General features: G+C 48.4%; 1 protein-coding gene and 1 long non-coding RNA gene across 2 annotated transcripts in view; both read left to right on the top strand.

Annotated features, from left to right (window-relative positions):
- Positions 1-5,391: 5,391 nt before the first annotated feature.
- Positions 5,392-21,448, top strand: part of CDYL (chromodomain Y like) — a 146,581-nt gene continuing 130,524 nt past the window's right edge. The window contains exons 1-2 of the mRNA XM_072945742.1: positions 5,392-5,535; positions 11,650-11,791. Of these exons, the coding sequence (XP_072801843.1) occupies positions 11,789-11,791 (3 nt within the window). The 5' untranslated portion in view covers positions 5,392-5,535; positions 11,650-11,788. The remainder of the gene's footprint in view (positions 5,536-11,649; positions 11,792-21,448) is intronic.
- Positions 12,189-14,388, top strand: LOC140687837 (uncharacterized). Its single transcript, XR_012062456.1, has 2 exons — positions 12,189-12,637; positions 13,552-14,388. It is a non-coding gene; the product is annotated as an uncharacterized lncRNA (long non-coding RNA).

Genomic DNA, 21,448 nt, shown 5'->3' with positions numbered 1-21,448 from the left:
ATGCTTCCACAAGGAAGACGTGGTCAGCCTTGCCCGATGCAGAAAGATGCAGAACAAGGAGGCCAGCCATGGACACAGGTCTCTGCCAACCATGGTGACAACAGTCCCAGCAGTACAGCGGGGCTGGAAGCCCGGCTCTGGAGAGAAGGAGAGACGGACAAGTGGAGAAGATAGTGTGGTGCCCTTTTCCCGGGAAGGAGAGCTGAGGCACGAATGGATAACGAGAACTGCGTGGAGATCAAAGAGGAGTCAAGGACGTTTCAGCGTGCCCTGGGGGAGGGGGAGGGGGAGGGAGGCACCGATGGTTCTGGACAGAAAGGTCATCTTTGTCTAAGTCCTCGTTTTGTTAACTCTGTATGTGTGTGTGTGCGCGCGCGCGTGCACATGTTTATTTATACTGTTTGTTTCATTTAAGGATTCTTTTTTAGCTTTATTTCTCTGGTTACTATCACAGTACCAGAGATATATTAAACAGTTTCACTTTTTAATAGGAAGACTATCTAATCCGCCATTTGTGAGAATTTGCCCCAAAGGACTGGTTTAATTGGATATATGAGATCCTTACACATGGAAATTCCCACGGCCTTAAAATGACTCACGTCCGATGCTCCCTGCGCTCGGCAGGTAATGGTCACTTAGGACCCAGCTCCCGACACGCTGGTTATGCGCAGCTCCCCAGGGGCCACCTCCTTCCAGGCTGCTGCACCTCGTGCCCGCCCCGCCCCCCACGGCGTGTCTGCCCCGGGAGCCCCCTCCTCTCACGCTCCCGAAGCAGCTCCTCCCCGCGGGTCTGCGCTAACCTTCGCACGCCTCTTCTGCTTGTCTTTCTTTTTGTGACGGTAACCTGGGTCCCAAGAGAGCGTGGCGAACCGAGAGTTGCAATTAAGCCAACGCCACGAGGCAGAGGTCCATTTATTGAAAGCAACAAGAATGATTTTTCAAAAAAGAATACTGTGTCTGCCGGTAAAACCACAGCAAGGAATCAGGAAGAAATAAAGATTCGACTAAGATCACACCCTCAGAAACAGCCACCACGACCATCTTGCTCAGTGTCCTCCAGACGCTGTAAGCCTGCATTTTCCTGCATGGAAGAGGCCTGTCCCAGGATGGCAGAAAGGCTCCTGCGCAGATCCGTCCCGGGCTTCCTGATGGGGCTACCACACGGGGCTCGCCCCAGTTTCTTTCCTATTCCCAGGGCTTAGCACAAACCCCGGCACTGCAGAGCACACACACACGTGTGTGGAACTCATGAGTAACAGCATATCCAGCTGCAAAACAGCCACAGCGAGAAGCATGCAGTTCCCTGGCACCACTGACGGCTGAAGAAGTGAGAGAAATCTCAACTCACCTGTGCCGAAGGGAGAGCATGGGGTACTGAAAGGCTCGTGGTCTGTGCTCTGAAACAGATCCAAGCAGAAGGGGCGTTTCAAATCAATGTGGAAGATCCATTTTAGATGAACACTGCTGAAATAATTGGTAAATAATACAAGGGAAAAAACTAAAGTTAGAGCCTTTTTCATGCCTTATGAAGCCATATAAGAGCTAGAAGGCCATGAAGGTAAGCACAGCCTCAGGGTCAGAACAGAAAAACAAAGACATAGATTTAAAGGAAACAATCAATTGCTTAACAGCACAACATTAAAAAGACCTCCAGAAACTGAAAGGCAAATGGAAAATTATTCTGAAGTACTGTACTTCGACATAAGTGCTCACACTCACAGTCATGTCACAACCCTTTGAGGCAGGGAAGCATACATGACTAGCCCTGCTTAACCAGCGAGGAATGCGTCCCAGAGATGTAAGCCGCCAGCCCGAGAGCTCTCAGCTACAAGATGCTGGGCAGAGAGCTCAGACGTGTCTCTGACCCCGAGCGAGCGCGGGTCTCTCCACGAAGCTGGCGGCCTCCGGCATCCATAAAAACCCAAGGATCCAACCTCACACCAGCTCTTCAGAGAACGGGAGAAAGAGGCACGCTTCGCAGACCCAGTGAATGAGCTATTGCAAGCCTGGGATAAAAACTCAGGCAGGGACAGTACCGGAGAGGAAAACTGGAGATCCACCCCATTCACAAACATGAAAGCAAAAATCCTGAGCAAAAATATTAGCAAACTGAATCCAGAAATTTTAAAAATGAAAAGTTATAGCCAAGTTGGGTTTATTCCAGGGATAAAAGGTTGGGTCAGCATTAGAACATGTATCAATGCAACCTACACCGTTAGTAGCGTAAAAACTATCTTGTGATCTGATAAGGGATGAGCGTCTGATAAAATTCGAAAGACGATTCATAAGACAAAAAGCAAAAGCAAAAAAGAAAAGGTGTTTAATTCCTTTACAACCTAGGAAGGAAAGGGAACGTCCTTAGTATGATAAAGGGTGTCTTCAAACTAATAAGAGCAAGTCTGGTTCTCAGTTTTGAAACAGTAACGTGTGCTCTTCAAAATCAGGGGTCGTAACAGGTCACGCACCATCCCCACGTCTGCACAGCACTGCTCTGGGCTCCTAGCCTGTGTGCGAAGGCAAGAGCAAGTTAAGAAATACGGATTCAAAAAAAGGAGAAGACCATCGGCCATTATTGCAGGTGTTTGTTCTCCATAGAAAACATCCAGTCATCTACAGACTATTAGAATTAACAAGAGTTTAGTAACTTTTCTAGGCAGAACATCAATATATGAGTCGGCTGCACTTCTACACACAACAACAACAAAAAAGAAGTTAGGGGAATGCAGTCGGGAGCTGTATCATTTGCAGTAGCAACAACAAAAAAAAAGGTGCCAGGGAATAAGTCTAACAAAAGACATTTTTGGGGAACATTGTAAAACTTTGGTGAGAGAGATTAAATAAGACCAAAGTTAACAGAATGACCAAGTTTTTCTACAGATAGGAAGATGGAATGTCTTAAAGATCTCATTTCTCTCCAAACTGTTCTATAGATTCAATGACATTCTGGTAAAAATCCCAAGAAGATATTTTGTGGAAATTTGCAACCTAATGCTAAAAACGGTATAGGACAGCCAAGGGCCAAGAACAGCTGACATGGGGGAATGTGTTCCACCAGAATCAAGACGTCTTGTAAAGCTTCAGCCATCAGGTTTGTGTGTTCCCAATGCAAGGATGAAAAACAGACCAACGGAAGAAAAAGAGCTCAGAAACTGATCCATGGCTAAATCAAAACACAATACTTGATCGACCTGAGATTGTCATACTAAGTGAAGTAAGCCATAAAAAGAAAGAAAAATGCCATACAATATCACTTATATGTGGAAACTTAAAAAAAAAAAAGGCACAAATGAACTTACTTACAAAACAGAAACAGACTCACAGATATAAAAAACGAATTTACGGTTGCCCCGGGGGAAAGGGAAACGGGGAGAGACAAATTAGGAGCTTGGGATTTCAGATACTCACTACTATATATAAAATAAAGAACAGGTCCTCCTGTACAGCACAGGGAACTATATTCAATACCCTGTAATAGCCTGTAATGAAAAAGAATATGAAAAGGAATATGCATACGTATAACTAACTCACTATGCTGTACACCAGAAACTAACGCAACATTGTAAACCAACTATAGTTTAATCTAATCAAGACTTTAGTTCTAATTTCTAGATACAGGAAATACAGGGGACAGAGGCACCAGCTGAGCAGGACCATAAGGAAACCATCAGAGAAACCCAGGCCACGGACATTCTTAAGAGAAGTGGTCCAATCACTTCAGCAAGTCAGTATACTTGGGAGAAGGGGAGGGGAAGGAACAATTGTCCTAGAGAAAGAGGGATGTTCTTGATTGGATCCTGTTCTGAGTAAACCAGATATACAAGATACTTGGGCGACAATTGAGGAAGTTTAAGTGTAGGCTGTGGAATCGTTAGCTTGGTTCGGTGTGATGTTGGTGTTGTGGTTATTATGTAAGAGGACGCCGTTTTACGAGAGGTGCGCTGAAACTCACAGACACAGAACAAGAACATGTGGTTGCCAAGGGGGAAGGGTGGGAAAGGACAGGCTGGGAGTTCAAAATTTGTAGATACTGACAGGCATAATGTAGAACAGATAAACAAGATTATACTGTACAGCACAGGGAAATACATACAAGATCTGGTGGTAGCTCACAGCAAAAAAGTATGCGACAAGGAATATATGTATGTTCGTGTATAACTGAAAAATTGTGCTCTACGCTGGAATTTGACACCACATTGTAAACTGACTATAACCCAATTAAAAAAAAAAGAGGTGTGCTGAATGAAGTATTTCGAAGTGAAGCTTCCGGGTGTATGTAATTTAACTTTTAAATGGTTTAGAAACATATATATATAATGATTACATATAAAACAAATATGGCAAAATGTTAAAAATTGTTCAAGCTAGGTGTATATTATGTGTGCTCATTGTGCTCTTTCTGTATTTGAAAATTTTTGTAATAAAAAGATAAAGAAAGGATAAGAATCCAAAAAAATAATAAAAGTGCTAAATATTATCCTTTTTCAACATAATACAGTTGTAACAATATTACAATTGTTCAGTTTAGCAAATATTTGACACATACATGTACACAATTTTTTCCACGTGTCCTGGAAAGAAGGTTCTTTGCATAGATGTAGGCACTAAGTAAAGAAAGAAAAAAAGACCAAGGCATCGATAGTTAGAAAGCGCCATCAACCCTGAACACACTTGTGTTCACGTTCCTGTCACTGAAGCGACGCACTCGGAGTCCCTCATTTCAAGCCCCCCTAGGTTTCTCGGGGGGTCCGACCAGATTCTGAGCTCCCTGGAGGTCCTCCTTCTCTTGCCAACAAGCAAACATCAAAAGAGGTGGTACTTTGAAGGCACCTGTTAAAAGGTTCAGAAGGGAATTCCTCCCAGAGATTTAGCAATGAAGGGTTCTGAACCTCAACTACATGAAAAGGTTCGAAGGTCGAAAAATCTCTTCTTCGAGGTAAATTTTTAACCCCCCGCCAAAAGGAGTTAAATCTCTCCTTTGAAAGACTTCAACCCTCAGAATCACCCATAATAGTGTTTCTGGGTTTAATTCATCTTAGCTGAGTAATTAGATTCCTTCAAAAATCCTATTTCCTTTATAAAACAAGAGTAAGAGTGTGGTCAGGAGGCTTAAAGATGGAAATTATCTCTATGGAGTCCCTGGAGGGAAAAGGGGGAAGCCACTGCCCTGACCGAATATTCCCCAGATCAGCTCAGCCCGAGGGAGCACTTGCCCCCGGGGCTGGTCCCCGAGGCCTGTCTTGGGCTGGGTTTGTTGTGAAGCCATCAGCCTCTTGAAGGCTCTGCACACGCTGCAGAGGTGTGGAGAGGATGTGGACGTTACATCACAGAGGGGGCCTTTTATGAGCCCGGGTCCCCGCCTGATGCGGAGACAGCCAGGGAGGGGCAGACTAGAGGCCCCGCGGAGGCACACGCGCCCTGGGCCCAGTGAGCCACTTGTTCCTTGAGGACACCCGTTTCTACCTAGGAGCGTTCCTGGAAGGCGATGAATTTCAAGCAACTGTCTGGAGAGACTCCTCATCTCACGGGGCGAAGCAGGTAGGGGCGGGAAGGACGCGGTGAGCAGAGAGAGGGCAGCAGTCCCCGCCCCCGCTTTCACCCAAGCTCCGCTTTCACACGCTTTACTTGCACGGTCGCCATGTTTTGTCTTCTTTTGTTGTTGTGTTGTGGTTTTTTGATGGAGACTGGGGATGGAGATTGGACCCAGGACCTCGTGCCTGCTAAAAGTGCAAAATACTCCACCACTGAGCTACACCCGCTCCTTTCCGAGGTGCCATGCTTCTGGACAGAAGATTCCACTGGAACAAGGGTTCTGTAACTTTAAAAGAGTTTTAAAATTGCTATTATAGGGGAGCAGAGAGTGACAGAGTAGATGGAAGACAGAATGCAGAAGGCCTTGATTCCAAACACAGGAGTTCAGCTGTCCACTTCAGGCCGATGGGGAATCACTGCAAGTTTCTGCAGAAGGAAGAGCGTGATGCACACGCTGTGCGCTGCTTCATAGACACTAACTCTCTGTTACAGTGCCCGGAACAGGGACCAGAACCGGGAGGTAGAGTCTGAGCATCAGTCCCCCAGGTGTTACACATAATAGTGGCCTGCACTAGCATACAAAGAAAGGGAAAGATGCAAGAGACATCGCCAAAGGGGAAAATTCTAGACTTTGTGACTAAATAGATTTGAGGACAGAAGAAAAGTGGAAGTCCAAAACTGTCCAGATTTTCCATCAAGGGGCTGGAAAATGACTGTCACGGCAGACCAGCACAGACCGGGCGGCCTGAGCGGCAGACGTTCATTTCTCACGGCTCTGGAGGCTGGAAGCCCGAGGTCGAGGCGCTGGCAGATTTGGTGTCCTGTGTGAGCTCACCTGCTGGCTCACAGGCCGCATCCTCCCACGGTGGCAGGCTTGAGGGAGGTCCCTGGGGTCGCTCGCTCTCTTTTTTTTCAATTGATGTATATTTGATTTACAGTGCTGTGTTAGTTCTGGATGTACAGCGCAGTGACGCAGCTCTGCGTGCACGCACTCTTTTCATTCTGTGCTATTAGCGGGATTGAATACAGCTCCCCGTGCTGTTCAGCAGGGCCTTGTTGTTATTTTGTATGTAGTAGTTAGTGTCTGTTAATCCCAAGCCCCTGATTTATCTGTCCCCGCCCTTTCCCCTCCCTGGTGTCTCTTTTATAAGGGCATTAACCCCATTCGTGAGGGCTCCACCTCATGACCTAATGGCCTCCCAAAGACGCCACCGCCTAACCCCACCACACTGGGCAGTGGGTTTCAACATATGGATTCGGGGGGGCACACACATTCATCTCTAGGAAGCCAGAGACAAGGTGAGGCCTTCCATTTCAGGCCTCCGTCTGTGGAGCTGAGCCCACCCCAGGGCACAAGGGCCACCACCTGCAGGCAGTCCGTCCTGACTTCCATCGTCATTTCTTCTTTTTCACTGATGTGTAGTTGATTTACAGTGTTGTGTTCATTTCTGGTGTCCAGCACAGCGATTCAGTTATGCATATGTACACATATATATATTTTTTTTCATCATAGGTTGTTACGAGCTGTTGAATAGAGTTCCCTGTGCTGTGTAGTAGGGCCTTGTTGCTTATCTAGCTGATATACTGCAGTTGGTATCTGCACATCACCAAGGACTCTCAAATCTGCTTCCTCAGTCTGTGGTTGGTCTCCATCTTCTGTGCATCACAGAGACCAAGCCACCGCATTGCTCACCTGAACTCCTGCCAGAGGTCCTCTGGGCCTTCTCCACCCTTGTCTTCACACAGCAGTCACAGGATCTTTTCCAAATGAAAATCTGGTTGAATTCACCTCCTCCTGTATTTGTATGAAAAAGGCGCTCTAGACTAGGAGGTGGCTGTGGGTCCCTGACCAGAAGGTCCAACAGGGAAGGTAAAGCTCACCAGCTCTTCCCCAGCCACTGCCCCCGAGGAGCACCATGCTGACCTGTACCCCCGGGCAACCAGGAGCCCCTAACCGTTCCTGAACTGCGCCCCCAGCGCCCCCACGGCGTCAGCCGGAAGACAGGGACAGAGGAAGCACTTTCTCCAGAAAGGGCCCCTTAACCCAGCCCGCCCCTCCTGCAGGCAAGGAAGCGAGGCAACAGGAAGGCAAGGTGACTCAGCAGGCGGCACCCCTGGGAACCGCAGAGCTGACTGAAAGGGCCCGAGTCTGCTGAGCCCCCAGCCCTCGCCCTCTGGGTGCCGAATCACGGCGGGCTGTTCTGCTCTCCCCTCTGACTTCCCCCGAAGTCACCTCCCTGACTTGGCCTTGTGAGCTGCGTCCTTCTAGGTGACAGGTTACTCCTTGGTATATTTGGTGACAGAGCCCAGAGAACAGCCCAGAATCGCAGCGCTCAGGGTGATCCAGACATGGGCTATTTTCTGAAAATGCTCCCTGAATGATCACTCTTTGTGTGGATGCGAGCTTGTCTGCTGGGTTGGGTGGAGGAAGCCCACGTCCGAATTGGCCATCCCTGCATTATGAAAATAATCCTCATCATCACAACAGACACTGAGTAGGAGCAGGCCCTACCGCCACCACCTTGGGGGATCCAGGCACAGAGATCATGCCGCGAGAGTCAGAATGCCACAGTCGTGACCCTGTTACCCCAAGTCGTCGGCAGACACTGAAGTAACCTCCATCCCTGCGGGGTGGGCGCACGCCAGAAATGCCCCGGGTGTCTTCCTGGGGAAGGCCGTGGGCAGGGTCTCCAGTGAAGGTAGACATGGAGACACTGACACGGGGAGTGAAGGAGACAGAAAGGGTGGCTGCTGTCCCCAGGGCCAGCGGCTGGTGGCTTTGATTAGAGGCCCAGGACAGCTGTGGGCGGGTGGGCCACCCTCTCGGGCACAGCTGCCGACAGTGGGTTCTCTCAGGCCTTGTGTCCCGTCACTCCGGGAGCCTCCAAGTCAGGGCGAAAGGAGGCTTCTCTCCCTCCGTTCAGACACGTATCCATGCCGGGGGCAGCTCTGCTTGTCCCCAGAGGGAGGAGACTCGCAGCAGTGGAAACGGAGAATCTGGGAGTTTAAAACAGCTCCTGTTTGTGAGAAACTGGATGAGAGAGCAAAGGAATGCACCGCCAGCGGGTGTGCTGCAGACATCCACGCCGCAGGGACCAGGGCGGGGGGTCTTTCCAGCCTCAGCCCCACCGCTTCCTCACGACCTGCCCTTGGGCAGCTCCCCCAGGTGGGTGTGGTGTGTCCCGTCCACGGCTCTCGGGGGGCGGTCGAGGGAAACGGCCCCTGAAAATGGCCTGATGATTCTGTTGACAAAAATCATCGATAAACAATCAATCATGAGAATAGAAGAGAGTTTTATTTGAGCCAAACTGAGGACCAGCCCTGAAGCCGCTTCCCGGATGACTCTGAGAAACTGCTCTGGAAAAGCAGGGCTTCCAGCACAGTTTAATGTCCTGTCAGAACAAAGAACGTTAACAAGTCAGGGGCACGCTTCTTCAAGGTCTCCAAAAACAGACCAGCACGCCCAGCACGCCCAGCACGTGGACGTCCAGCACGCCCGGTGCGGCCTTGGCACCTGGGAAGGGGGTCTTGTCAGCAGACGAGGACCAGCACGGGCGTCCCAGGAAGAGGGCCGTTCAATCTTTATTTTAACATGGACACTCTTCACTTCTGGTCAGCGCAACCTTTTCGTTAATAGTTAAAGCAGATGCACAATGTATATTTGATGGGCCACAAACAGGCTGTGCTGGTGAGCATCAAACTCAAGTTAACTTATATATAATCCAGAATGACTTCCCCGGACCTCAGTGCGTGAACATTTGTTATATCAATTCTCTAGTTTCGAACCCTTGTTTACAATCAGGAAGTGAGGGCTGGAACCCGCCTCTTCAACCCTGGTGCTTCCCTGTCCACCAGGCACTTCCATTGCCAGCCATGCTTCTAACAGGAAGAGCCAAGGCAAGATCCTTGAACTGTGAGGTCAGAGGAAAACCAGCTCCCAAGACAGTGGCCTGCGTGGCATCACTGCCTGATGCCAAGACGGGACCTCTCCGCCCCTGTACGGAACAGACAGTGAGTCGATTCCACCCTGTGGATGATTAAGGGCAACTCGACTATCTGTATTATTTGAGCTTCTTACAACGAAGGAGGTTTTTGCACATTACTTAATTAAAAAATGAGCGCAGATTCGTAAAAAGTCGACCATTAGATTCATTTCTGTTGGCTGAGGTACTGTTTGGTGAAACACAAACCTCCCAGGGTGGAGAAGGCACACGAAGCTCCTTGCGGAGAACAGCCACGGCTCACGTTTGCGAGGAGCGCACCCCGAGCCAGGGCGGCTGTGTGTATATCCGTTCACTTTACACTCAGGTCCATCGCTGAGGCCTGTGTGGGCGTTGGCAGCATCTTACAGATGTAGACCCTGAAGGTGGGAGAGTTAGGGCATCTGTCTGGCCGCACAGGGAAGGTGTGGATGGGTCAGTGCCCAAACTCCAGTCAGACTGACCCCACGGTCCATGTCCCTAACGCCTGCCCAACACGGCCTCTCCGGGAATGTCTGTGCCTGATCTCCATACATCTCTATGGTCTTTTCTGATATCAGGTTTCCCCAGAGGAAGGAAGATAAGAGAGTTCCTGGGTTCAAGTCCCAGCCTCAGCGCCCACAGAGTTACTTCAGGGACGTTAACCTCTGAACTTCTGGCCTCATCTATTGAACAAGAATTATAGATTCTGGCCCACAGATTAAACTAGAGCACACAGGCACCATGCTCAGTGTGATGCCCGGTGCAAAACAAACTCCCAATAAATGTAAGACGTTGCCATGATGGTTCAGGAGGTCAAGGACCAACCTGGCCCCTTGACCACGTTGCTGCTGGTCAGCCCCCGGCTAGCGAGGTCGGGCTCTCCCAGCCACTAACTTCTCCCTTGTCAGCGGCCCTGAACCTCCCCTGCCTTAAAGCAGAAAAGCAGCTTCCAAAAAGGGCACATTTGGTCTCAAATTAAATGATGACATTAAAGATCGGCCACCACTCCTTTGAAGCCCAGGGAGGACGCGTGGACGAGTCGCGGGTGGTATCAGCCCTCTGGGGGCTCACACATTCCCCAGCAACCCTCTGTGCCCGGCAGGAGTGCAGGCAGGGCTGACTCCTGCCGAAGGCCACGCGTGTCCTGTTGGGTTTTGAGAGACTTCAGTCATCCCGGTGCCCCGTGTTGGCAGCAGGGGCCTGAGGGTACCCTCTGAGCTAGGGTTCTGCTTAGCAGCATAGGACATGAGTTAAAACAGTTTTCAAGATAAATACCTTGAAACCCCAAGGGGAATGACCTCAATTATTTTCTTTCTGATTTATCCAAAACCAAATTCCAAAAGGGATAGATAGCCTTTCCGGCATCATCGCTGACTGTGTTTCTGTAAACCCTCTGCCGTCCACGCCCCACGCGGAAGACACACCGCGCGCGCCACGCCTCTGCGCCTCCGCTGCTGCTCCCCCGGCCTCAGCATGAGCCCTCCCTTGTCTCCGTCTGAACATCTCGCCATGGCTTCCTCGCTGTCAGGGCTTCTGTATGAGAAGTTATGTGTGTGTCTCTACTAGAGTGTAGGTCACTTGAGAACAAGGACTGTCCCCTTGTCATCTCAACGTGCCCCAGTCTATTGTTAGAAAACAAACAGAGGAGTGGAGACGGTCCTGGAGGCGCGACGCAGGCACACTCTCACGATCACACACGGCAGCGTCCGCCCTCCTGATGAAGACGGGCCCCTGGCTCGCTTACTCCTTAATCTATCATAAGACGACGTTGCATGTTGCAGGTCAGCTGTTTTGTGGAGAAGGAGAGCAGGTCTGACAACTTTAAAAATTGTCCTTTAGTGGGGAGGGTACAGAGGCTCTCAGTGGTAGAGCATGTGCTTAGCATGGCTTCAATCCCCAGGACCTTCATTAAAAAACAAACAAATAAATAAACCTAACTACTTCCCCCAACCAAAATAAATATATCCACAAATTATCTTGTATTCTTTATGATCTAGAATGTGACGCTCCCTGTGATGCAGTGTTTAATGGTGTTTGTTGCTTCCTCTGCACAAGCTGAGCCCTGGCTCCCTGTCGAACGCCATCCGGACCCTGGGGAAGTGGTTAAATACCATGAGACTTCGTTTTTCCATTTACTTTAGTAAATTTGTAATTGCAGGTGGTGATCAGAGAACACAGAGACCCCAGAAGAGTTTTACGGCACTGCAGACAGGACACAGCCCAGCCTGGAGGAAGAGCAGGAATCAGACCTGGCGATACAGGGTGTGGCGTCGGGGAGTGACTTCTGAGGAGAGACAATGGTAAGCCCTTCCTGGAGCGGAACTGGTCCTGATGCAGGAGGGCAGATGCCTTTTATTTGAAAACGATGGTTTTACTGGTCTGAGTTCAGAAGTTGTTCAACCTGAGCGCTCTGGTGTCCACGGTCGGCATACGGCACCTGTCCGACAGCACCTTCTCTCTCGCATGCTCTCCTCTCCTTCTGTTCTCTTTATATCTTCTCCCACCTGGCATCTCTAACTATTTCTGTAGCCAGAGCTTGCATTGTATTGCAGGGGTTACTTTCGTGTCTCTTATTGCTGTCTTTAATAACTTTTAACGACCCAAGAAACAGTTGTCTGGGTTCCACTTTCCAGTTCCTCCAAGTCAAGTGACGGTACACCCCACATCCCGTGTGTACAGGTAACAGAGACGGCAGCACTGGTTCCTCCTGTCTTCCTTCACTACGGCATGCCGGGACTCTTGACAGGGCAATAGAATGGGAAAGTGGTGTTCTCCACCGTTGAGAAACAACAAGCCAGTGCAGATGTGAGAGCTCGTGACCTACAGAAGTCATCTGTCCGTTCTTCTATTTATTTCCTGTGTATATTTTTGGGTACCTCCCATAAGAGAAGCGTGGAGCTAGGTGCCCCAGGGTGAGAGCCATGAGTAAGATGAAGACACTGCCTCAAGGAGTATCATTCTGCAAGGGGACAGGTGCTCAGATCAGTACGACACACAGGTAGCAGGAGGCAGGAAGCACCATGGAAGATCAAATACGGGAGAGCTTGCATCCCATCAGGAGAGACGTGCCGGAGGTCCCCGTCAGCTCTGGGCAGGATGAGTCTGAAGTCAGCGGAGCCCTCAAGGGCAAGCCACGGCAGACACAGGCACGTGGGCCAGGAAGCAGGGAGCGAGGGGTGGCTGGGAAGGAAAGAGCCCAACGCTGCGTCTGAAAGAGCTGTTCTCAGTTCCCGGCTCCTGTTTTGACCCCTGGGATGCCTTCCCTGCCGCGGCTTCCAGGGCTGATGTGCCGCTGGGGCTGTTAACCTCCTGGTGCTGAGGGATCCAGGACTTCTGCTTAAGCAAAGGTGCATTTCAGCTTTCAAAATGCAAGGGTTTTTTTTGTGTGTATTCTTCCTCTTTTTTTCCTGATTTGTAAGGTCATATCTGTACAGTTTCTTTTTAATCTTAAAAGTATGAAATTTCTTTTAAAAAGCCATTTATATTCCCACTACCCTGAGATAATATAGTTCATAGGACCAAACTTCTCTATTTAATTGATGTGATTAATTCAAATTAATATTTGCATATTGATTTTCTTACTTGCATATTAAGAAACAATTGGACAGTGGTAGACAAAACATTTGGTATTTTTTCTCTTTAATTAAATAATACATCATGGTCTCCTTTGACATACACATCTACATCGTCATTTTGGTTTTCCGTAGAGTATTCCATGCCCTTACTGACAGATACTCAGGTTATTTCCACTTTTATACTGCTTTTAGATAATACTGTGATAAACATCTTTGTATGTACACCCTTATGTGTATATCTGGGTATTTTTCCTCAATATAAATTTTTAGAAGTGGAATTACAGGGTCCAACAGAATATAGGTCTGTTTCATCTGTATCAGGCAGATGTGTTTAATACAATTAAACACACCCTTAACTACGGGAATTAAAACAATTAAGGGAATTAAATGTATTAATATACACTGTCCTTAGATAGAATTTAACATCAAGTGGTTTAGACTTTGGCCTCATCTTACCTCCCTTTTAAATACTTCTCACCCATCAGGTGGTACCCGCCGCCCCATCCACACACCTGTCTTGATGCCCGTTCTTGCAAGCCTAGCTGACTATCGGCTAATCTCTTCAATCAAGGCATTCACTTTTCATAGCTTTTTAGGGACCCATTTTCATGAACATTAACATGACTTCTGGAGCCATGGGAAAAAAGCCCTAATGGAGAAAACAGTGAGAGGAACTGTGTTTGTGATCCGTGACTGCCAAACCTCAAAGCAGCCCGTCACTACCCAGGATGGGGCATTCTGAGTTAAGATCGTCCATCTGCCACGCGAAACTTTCTTGATCTTTCATCAGCACCATCTCTTCCCTGTATCGGTCACCAGAGTTTTCATTTTGAAGATCTCTCGCCACTTGCCCCAGGAAACCTCCTGTTGCCATTGCAGAGAAAGAACACGGTCTGTGCCGCCAAAGGAAACAGATTTGGATCAAATTCTGCCTACAGTGTTCAACCAAGTCACAGGTCCTGTGGCCTCGGCGTTCCTTTCTGGAGTTCATTTCAATGGTTATAGCAACTCAGGACTATGACCCTCAAATTACTAAATTCGTTAAACTTAAACTCTATTACATTATCAGCCACAAATATCACATACTAACCGAGGAAAGTCCGTCTGCGGGCGAGCTGCAGAAGTCGGGGGAGTTTACTCTGGGATCCTGGGACCTTATTTCATGGCCTCGCAATTTACCGAAGGGAAAAAAAATGTTACTTTCAAACATTGAGTCAAATTCTTACAAATTTCACGAGGGTACAAAAGAAAAGGGGACTTTAGTCTTGAAAATTCAGTCTAAAAAGAATATATGTGAATATATGTAATTTTTTAAAACCTAACCAAAATGAGTGAATACTGAATTTTTTTCTTTCCAATGGTTTATGCGTGAATTAGTACTTTCCCAGTGGGAAATCTGATTTTCTATTATCCTCTTATACATAGTAGGTGTTCAATAAATGTTTATTACAGTGAACTAAATTCAATACACTTAGGTCAATATCTTTCATACATTCCTTATAATAGTTTATAGTTGGAAAACAATATTAACAAGGACCATTTCAGGGTAGAGATAATACCAAAGGGAGCTATCCTGAGATACCAGAAGTGAGTTATTAAATTCTAATTTTACCACAATCAGTATTACCAATTTGTTTTAAATAACCTGTCCACCTCTTAGAAGGCAACAATGATTTGGCAGCAGCAGTAGATCAAGAAAATTGATATTTAGTGGAGGAGTAAAGAGATACATATTTGAAATTCTGGCTTCCTACCGCGAACAGTCAAAAGCTCTCCTACCACAAAATAGTATCTTGAATGCAGAAGCATTCGGACCACAGTAAATTTCTATCTCAGTTAAGTTCCCTCTCCCCAGGTAGCCTATTTACTAGAACAGTGTGATAGCTGTTAATACTGCCAGCTAATAAACATATCTCTCATAGAGAAAGACAAAATAAACTGGAGTCCAAGATGTAAATAAAGATTTCTTCTCAAATTGTTAGCTTTGTTTGCAGTTGCTGCATTTTTTTTTCCCGCAACTGATCTGTTAGGAATTAAAATACACCAATAAATAGAATTAGTAACACAAAGAAATAAAGTACACTCTTCATAACATGTAAATACCTTCCTATGTTCTCAGGATAACAGCACATTGGAAGGACAAGGGAACAAGAAACCATCAGTTCAAATGCCTGAAAGTGTCTTTTAAATCAGGAACCACATCCAGGCAGCCCTGATTTTCCCTGTGGTGCACGTGGACACTCTGTTCGTTCCAAGCTTCCTCAGGGGCACTTACACCCCCGCCCCCGTCTCCTTGATGTCTTCCTAGTTCGTGGGGTGACTTCCCCTGGAGAGTAACCGGACTTGAACAGACAAAACACAATCATCTATGTTCACATTACAACAATTTGCCTTTAAGAAAAGCGTTTCAGACAGATTTTCTCACAAGTGGGAAATCTATTATTATTTAGTAAAACAACTTTAGCTTAGTCACGCTCATAGAGATCTTTTGAAAGATATGGTGATGTTCCTCAAAAACCATTTAAAAATTTTTAAGAGTGCGTGCTACAGTGACCACCTCATCTGGTTTGCCCAGAACTGTCCCAATGTGAAAACGAAAGGGTCCCAGATCCCAGGAACTCCCCTCAGGCCCAAACAAACAGGGACAACTGGTCACCCTGCTCTCAGCAGTCTTTGAATGACAGTGTCAGAAAAGTCAGATCACTCCGTTTAATTAAATCAAACGTTCTTTACTGAATACCCTGCTATGTATGAAGCGGGGCGCTGAACAGGAATCAGTCAGGGCCCAGGCAGGAGACAGATGGCGCAGCCAAACTGGGTAATTTGAGGAGAGTTTCATTAAAAGGCTGTCTGCGAAGGTGCGGGCAGAGTCAGGGAGACCACGGAGAGGCTGCGGAGCGTCCTGGACCAGCAGCAGCAGGGGAGGGAGCGATGCTACGGCCTGGAGAAGGCAGCTGGTCAGTGAGGGCTACCACTGCCCCGCAGGCGGGGAGCCCACACCTCTCTCCTCCCGCCCTCGCGTGGATTGACCCTGCAGTGTCCGTGCCTCCCATTGGCTGGATCCAACTAGAAGGCAGAGGAAGGAGGCTGTGGAGGGGATCAGCACCCTGGGCCCCAGAGAAGAGTGGAGAGTAGGTCTGGAGGGGCCCACAGAGGCTTAGCAATTTAAAAAACAGGAGAAATTTTAAAGCATCATTTTAGGCACATACATAACCTTTCCCTGAGACAACTTGTCAGTGCCCCAGACTAAGCGTTCAGCTCCAATTAGTCCTTGAGAAGTGCAGAGAATCAAGTCATGCGTTCTTCGTGCTTCTTGACCTGGTTACCTTTAGTTAACTTATACTGAAGGCACCAGTTTCATGATTGACCCTTAATTTGACCCTACATCTGTTCGCTCCCTTTATAATTCCAGCAGAACAACTTGAGAGCATTTTGGGGAGGCAAGAAGGTGTTGCGTTGTTGGGCTCACCCTGCGGTGTTCTGCTCTTCCTCAAGGTGGGCCTCTTCACGATTTTCCAAAGCGTGTCCATCCTTGTCAAAGTGAGAAACAAATGCACGAACCGCCCAGCAATGCAAGTAACTGTCTTTATGTCCTGTTTACAACTTCTGATTGACTGAGCGGCAGCTCATGTTTACAGAAGAAACATTACAAAAAATCACCACCTGTGTGATTCCCCAGAACAGTTCCCTCGGGTTGTCCCCTGCCACCGCGAGTCCAGTCTCAAGAGGTTAACATCCCAATGAATGTGTCATAGTTAGGTTTCATTTCGATAGCATTCACAGTGCCGAAATTCCTCTCCCAGTCACAGCATCATGGCAGCTAACGTCTGCTGAAAAGATCCCAAGTTTTCATACGAAAGTGATTTTTTAAAAATTAATTTATTGTATTTTTTAGTCGAAGTACAGGAGAAAGTGATTTTGAACGAGTTACCCTGAGGCTGCCTTCCTGCCTTTGTAAAATGAGGGAAAGGATGGATAACTCGTTGATTGTTGTAAGTTATGTAATCAAACTATGATATTCAAAAAACACGCACCTGACACTAAGCCCTAAATTAACGTTGTTTTCCAGCCATGTACTTGCTACCTTGCCACTGTGTACGTACACTTAGAGACGTTGTTTTAGCAACTTGTGTCACGGAATCTCCAAATGTGTCTGCTCATCTCTGCTCCTTGACACTGAGTAGCCTTCTGCAAACACGTGGGCGGAGATGAGACAAAGACGGCACCCTCTCAACAGAGGATCTCCAGAGAAGAGGATGATCCGCTGTCTCAAAGTCTAGTGTCTCTTCGCTCCTTCCCTCGCTCCGCTCCACCCTTCTCCCCCAACCCCACCAAAAGAAATTAAACTTTTCGAGTGCCTCCACTGCATATCGTGTTTAACGGGAGCCCTGAGTGGTCACAGATTCTCTCGCTTGAATTTTCACTGACAAACTGCTTCCAGCTGCCCTCGGGGGTGGGACGCCACCACAATCAAATGCAGTGTTTGCTGAGGATTTGAGCTGCCACCTGGGGCTCAGGGTTCTCAATGAAGGCTATTTAGCGAGGCTGGTGGTGAAATGGTGACAAATGGTATGTCGGCTTTTTTCTGGGGGCTGTGGTTTAGAACTAGTTGGTTTCCGTCTTGCTGACTCTCTCTTTCTGTGTTAGCAATCTTTTCCACATTTAAAGTCAGTGACTGCCCCTCCTACAGGATTCTGGCAACCAGCTTTGTGCTGTTGACAGAAGCCATTTGTTGGTTAGAAGGTTCATGTTTTAGAAGCCCGGCAAGTACTGATTTTAATCTTAGTCTGTGTTTCAGAATCTGTGTGTATTTCTTTAAGTATTTTTTTCAACTAGCAAAATAATTTGTCTTCGTTATGTTGTTGTTATCACTTCACTCACACGAAAGGACCTAGACGGTTGCTTCTTTTATCTTTTGTCACACCCAGTCATATGAGGCTTGTTTGCATATGATTAGCCAGAGGCTGGTCCTCATCTGAGCCACGTTTATTCTCCCAACATCCACGCTGGCTTCTGTGGGAGGGGGACTTAGCCTCAGGCTCGGCTGCTAACAGTGACCTTCCCATCCCCCACCCCATCCCCATCCCTTCCCAGCAGCCCTCAGCTCTGAGCACCCCTCTCTCTTCCTCTCCCTGCACATCCTTCCTCCTCCACCCCTCTTGGTTCTAGAACACTTCCAATCATCTCCTGAGCTGATTATTGGCTGAACTAAAAATGGACAAGTGAGGGGAGCTGGGCAGAGAGGCCATTGACCTAAGCTGTCCAAAGGTCCCGAGAAAGGACAGTCGCCCCTCCGCTCCTGAGGGGGGTCTCGGACTCTTGCTTATTAACAGGGAAGGAGGGAAAGGCCACTGGAGACTTGTCAAGGAATTCTAGCAAGCCCTGGGACGGAGGCTGCGGGGCTGGGGTCGCTTTCCGCTCCCAGCCGTGGGGAGATCTGAGTGCGTTTCTCCCAAAAGCTGTCGTGGATTCGGGCCCTTCCCATGCACCTGGGTCTGGTCCACATCAGTACAACAAGGGCAGGTATAGGCAACAGGCAGCTTAAACTATTTGCCCAGTTCCGCGCTTTTCCATCCACTTAGTACAACCACACACACTCAGGCCGTGACCCCATCTCAGCTCTGTTCCCCGACCCCGGCCCCAGCAGCGTGCCTCCTTTCTCCCCAGGGCCCAGTCTCCCTCTTACTGTCAGATCAACTCACATTCAACTTCGTGGGATGTCTGTGGTGCGCCGCCTCAGGCCGGCACGGCAGCCAGCCCGCGTGCTCTGACTTACGGCCCAGCGCGATCAGGACCACAGGAGAAGCGGGATAAGTGCCCTCTTTTCCAAACACGGGAACCCCACCTCTGTCGCTTGTTCACCCCTGGAATCTCTCCAAACCAGACTCTCCTGCTGGCACACAGCCTAGACCTCAGGCCAAAGAGCCCCTGCTGCCTCTTCTTGCTCGGGCCTCCAAGTCTTGTTTGAATCTACTTCCTCTGAAACCTCACTTTGCACACACACGCACGCACGCACGCACACACATACACACATACACTACCCTCAGTGAACCACGCCCAGGCTACAGAACCCACATCCAGACCTTTTACCCTCTCAGACCTCTTGTATGTCTAAAGCCCAGGCAGGGGCAATCACATTACAGTATATAAATGTATCAAATCAACACATAGCACACCTTAACTTTACAGTGTTGTATGTCAGATACTTTTCAACTGAAAAATAAAAATAAAGCCCAGACGACCTGGGGTTACCGTCAAGTTGTTCCCTGTTTCAGAGGAGGAAATAGTTGCCACACCTGCTGTGGGTCTGACAAGTGCGCTCTCACATCTACGTGCAAAAGGCTCAGTCCTCACGTAACTAAGTATCATCGAGAAAAGTGAGCGACCCAATCACCTTTGACTGTTAGAATCACAGGGTAGAGACAGTGAAACATCAAAAATCCCCAAGCGTTTCTGTTCTGAAAGCATCAGGCGACTTTTTTCCAGTAAATATACTTTTCTGATGTTGTCTGATTGAGATGTTATTAGAGCAAGTGTCCACAACCCCAAGGAGTCTGGAAAAAGGTCAGTGTGGATCTGGGTGACACAGTGAAGCCCGCCTGAGAGTAAACGTGTCTGGTGGAGGTAAACTGCAGAACTGACCGCGCAGACCTGAGACCCTGGGACCAGATAATGTAAATCGGATGCTCTCCGGTGAGGGAAGGGAATTCTCAGGGAGACAAAACTTGATGGCTTCAGTACCAGCACCAAATGTCTTCTTGCTCAGCAAGTCACTTTTGGACTCTTGCTCGTGAGCTGAGCTGGATTGGCAAAAAAGTGAGGCGTCAAGGAGACACATGGGTTGTTTCCTACAGGCAGTCGAGTCAGCCATCATGCATTTCCAGGTTGTCTGTCCTGAGACAGCGGGGAAAAGCGACTCGGGCTCTCTGACCTCAAGGAGCTTCATGTGTAGCAGGTGTGTCGATCCAGCACCTTCACTAAAGACAGACATTCAGGAGAGGGCAGAAGAAGAAGGATCAGCTGAGCCGGAAGACTCCGGCAAGGAAGGCGCCACAGAGGCGGCAGCAGGTGAATTCAATGTTGAAGAGTGAAAAAACCAAACTCACTAGAGATAAAAGGCAAGGGAGGTCTTCTAGCCACAGAGCACTGTAAGCTCCAAGAATCAGGGAGCTCCCGCTCTCTGGAGCGGGCAAAGCAGGCTCTGAGACTGGGCTCCTGTGTGCTTGAGGCATCACTGTCGCTGAGTCCAGGCTGGCTGAAATCGGACTCCAGGTCGAGCAGGACTTTCAACGCCAGGCTAAGAAGTGTGGTTGTCATCCTGAAGACGGTGAAGCCAACGCCTGGGTTTCAGGACGGGATGTGATTCAGTCTGTGCTTCAGGAGGACCCTGGTGACCCTGTTTGGATGGACGGGGATGGTAGGAGCCCACGCAGGAACCTGGAAAACCCAGTGAGTATCAGCACACAGCTCCTTCCGGCGTCCGCTCTGCTGGCCCCCGCTCCCCACCCCCCACAGACCCCACGCGGTCTTCTCTGGAAGCGCCCGGAGCTGCGCTCCCCAACCCGAAAGCCCCACCGACTGTTGAAGGCAAGCCCCTCACTCCCCGCCCCATCCCGGTCGCCTTCCTCTGTGCACACTCTGCGTTGCCCCCCTTTTAATTTTTAGCTCCTATTTGGCAAACGTACTGGAAGGATATTTCCCCCAAAACGTGATGTGACTGCGCGACGCAGTGCAACTACCAGCGACAGCATCGTTTTCTTCTCCATCGTGTGTTTCCCAAGCATGGGCATGGACCACGTGTGACTGTGGTCATCTCATCAGGATGCTTGACGTGGCTCAAGCGTGGGAACAGCATTGCTGGTGTCACCTGTGTTTGGACCATGACCCTTCTGGGCAGCCAGTCTAATTGTGCTCCATCTTGTCCAAAGCCACTTAACGCTTTTGGCTTCCAAAACTCTTGTAGTTAACTGAAGCTCCCAGGTCTTTTGACACGAAGTGTTACTAAAGCATGCCTCTCCCTTCCTAGCGTCATCTTTATGAGTAGTTAAGATATAAATCCTTCCTGCAGGAGTGAAGCGTGCCCGCAGGGGAGGTGAGCGCACCTTGGAAAGGGAGCGTTATGGTCTAATTCAGATGTTGAGAACCCAGGGACTTGGGCCTCGGTCTAAGGTTCGCGCTCTGTGAACACAAACGGCATTTTGGGTTTTCTTGGTTGGTTGTCCGTTGAAGTACAGTTGATTTATGGTATTGCGTTAGTTTCAGGTGTACAGCAAAATGATTCAGTTACACATACACTTTTTCAGATTTTATTGTAAGGTATTGAATATTGTTCCCTGTGTTATAGTGAATCCTCATTGCTTATCTGTTGTATATACAGTCGTC

The sequence above is a fragment of the Vicugna pacos genome, chromosome 20 (genome assembly GCF_048564905.1).
Source record: "Vicugna pacos chromosome 20, VicPac4, whole genome shotgun sequence".
NCBI classification, from domain to species: Eukaryota; Metazoa; Chordata; class Mammalia; order Artiodactyla; family Camelidae; genus Vicugna; species Vicugna pacos.
The sequence above is the reverse complement of the archived record's forward strand: the minus strand, read 5'-3'. Positions and strand labels throughout refer to the sequence as shown.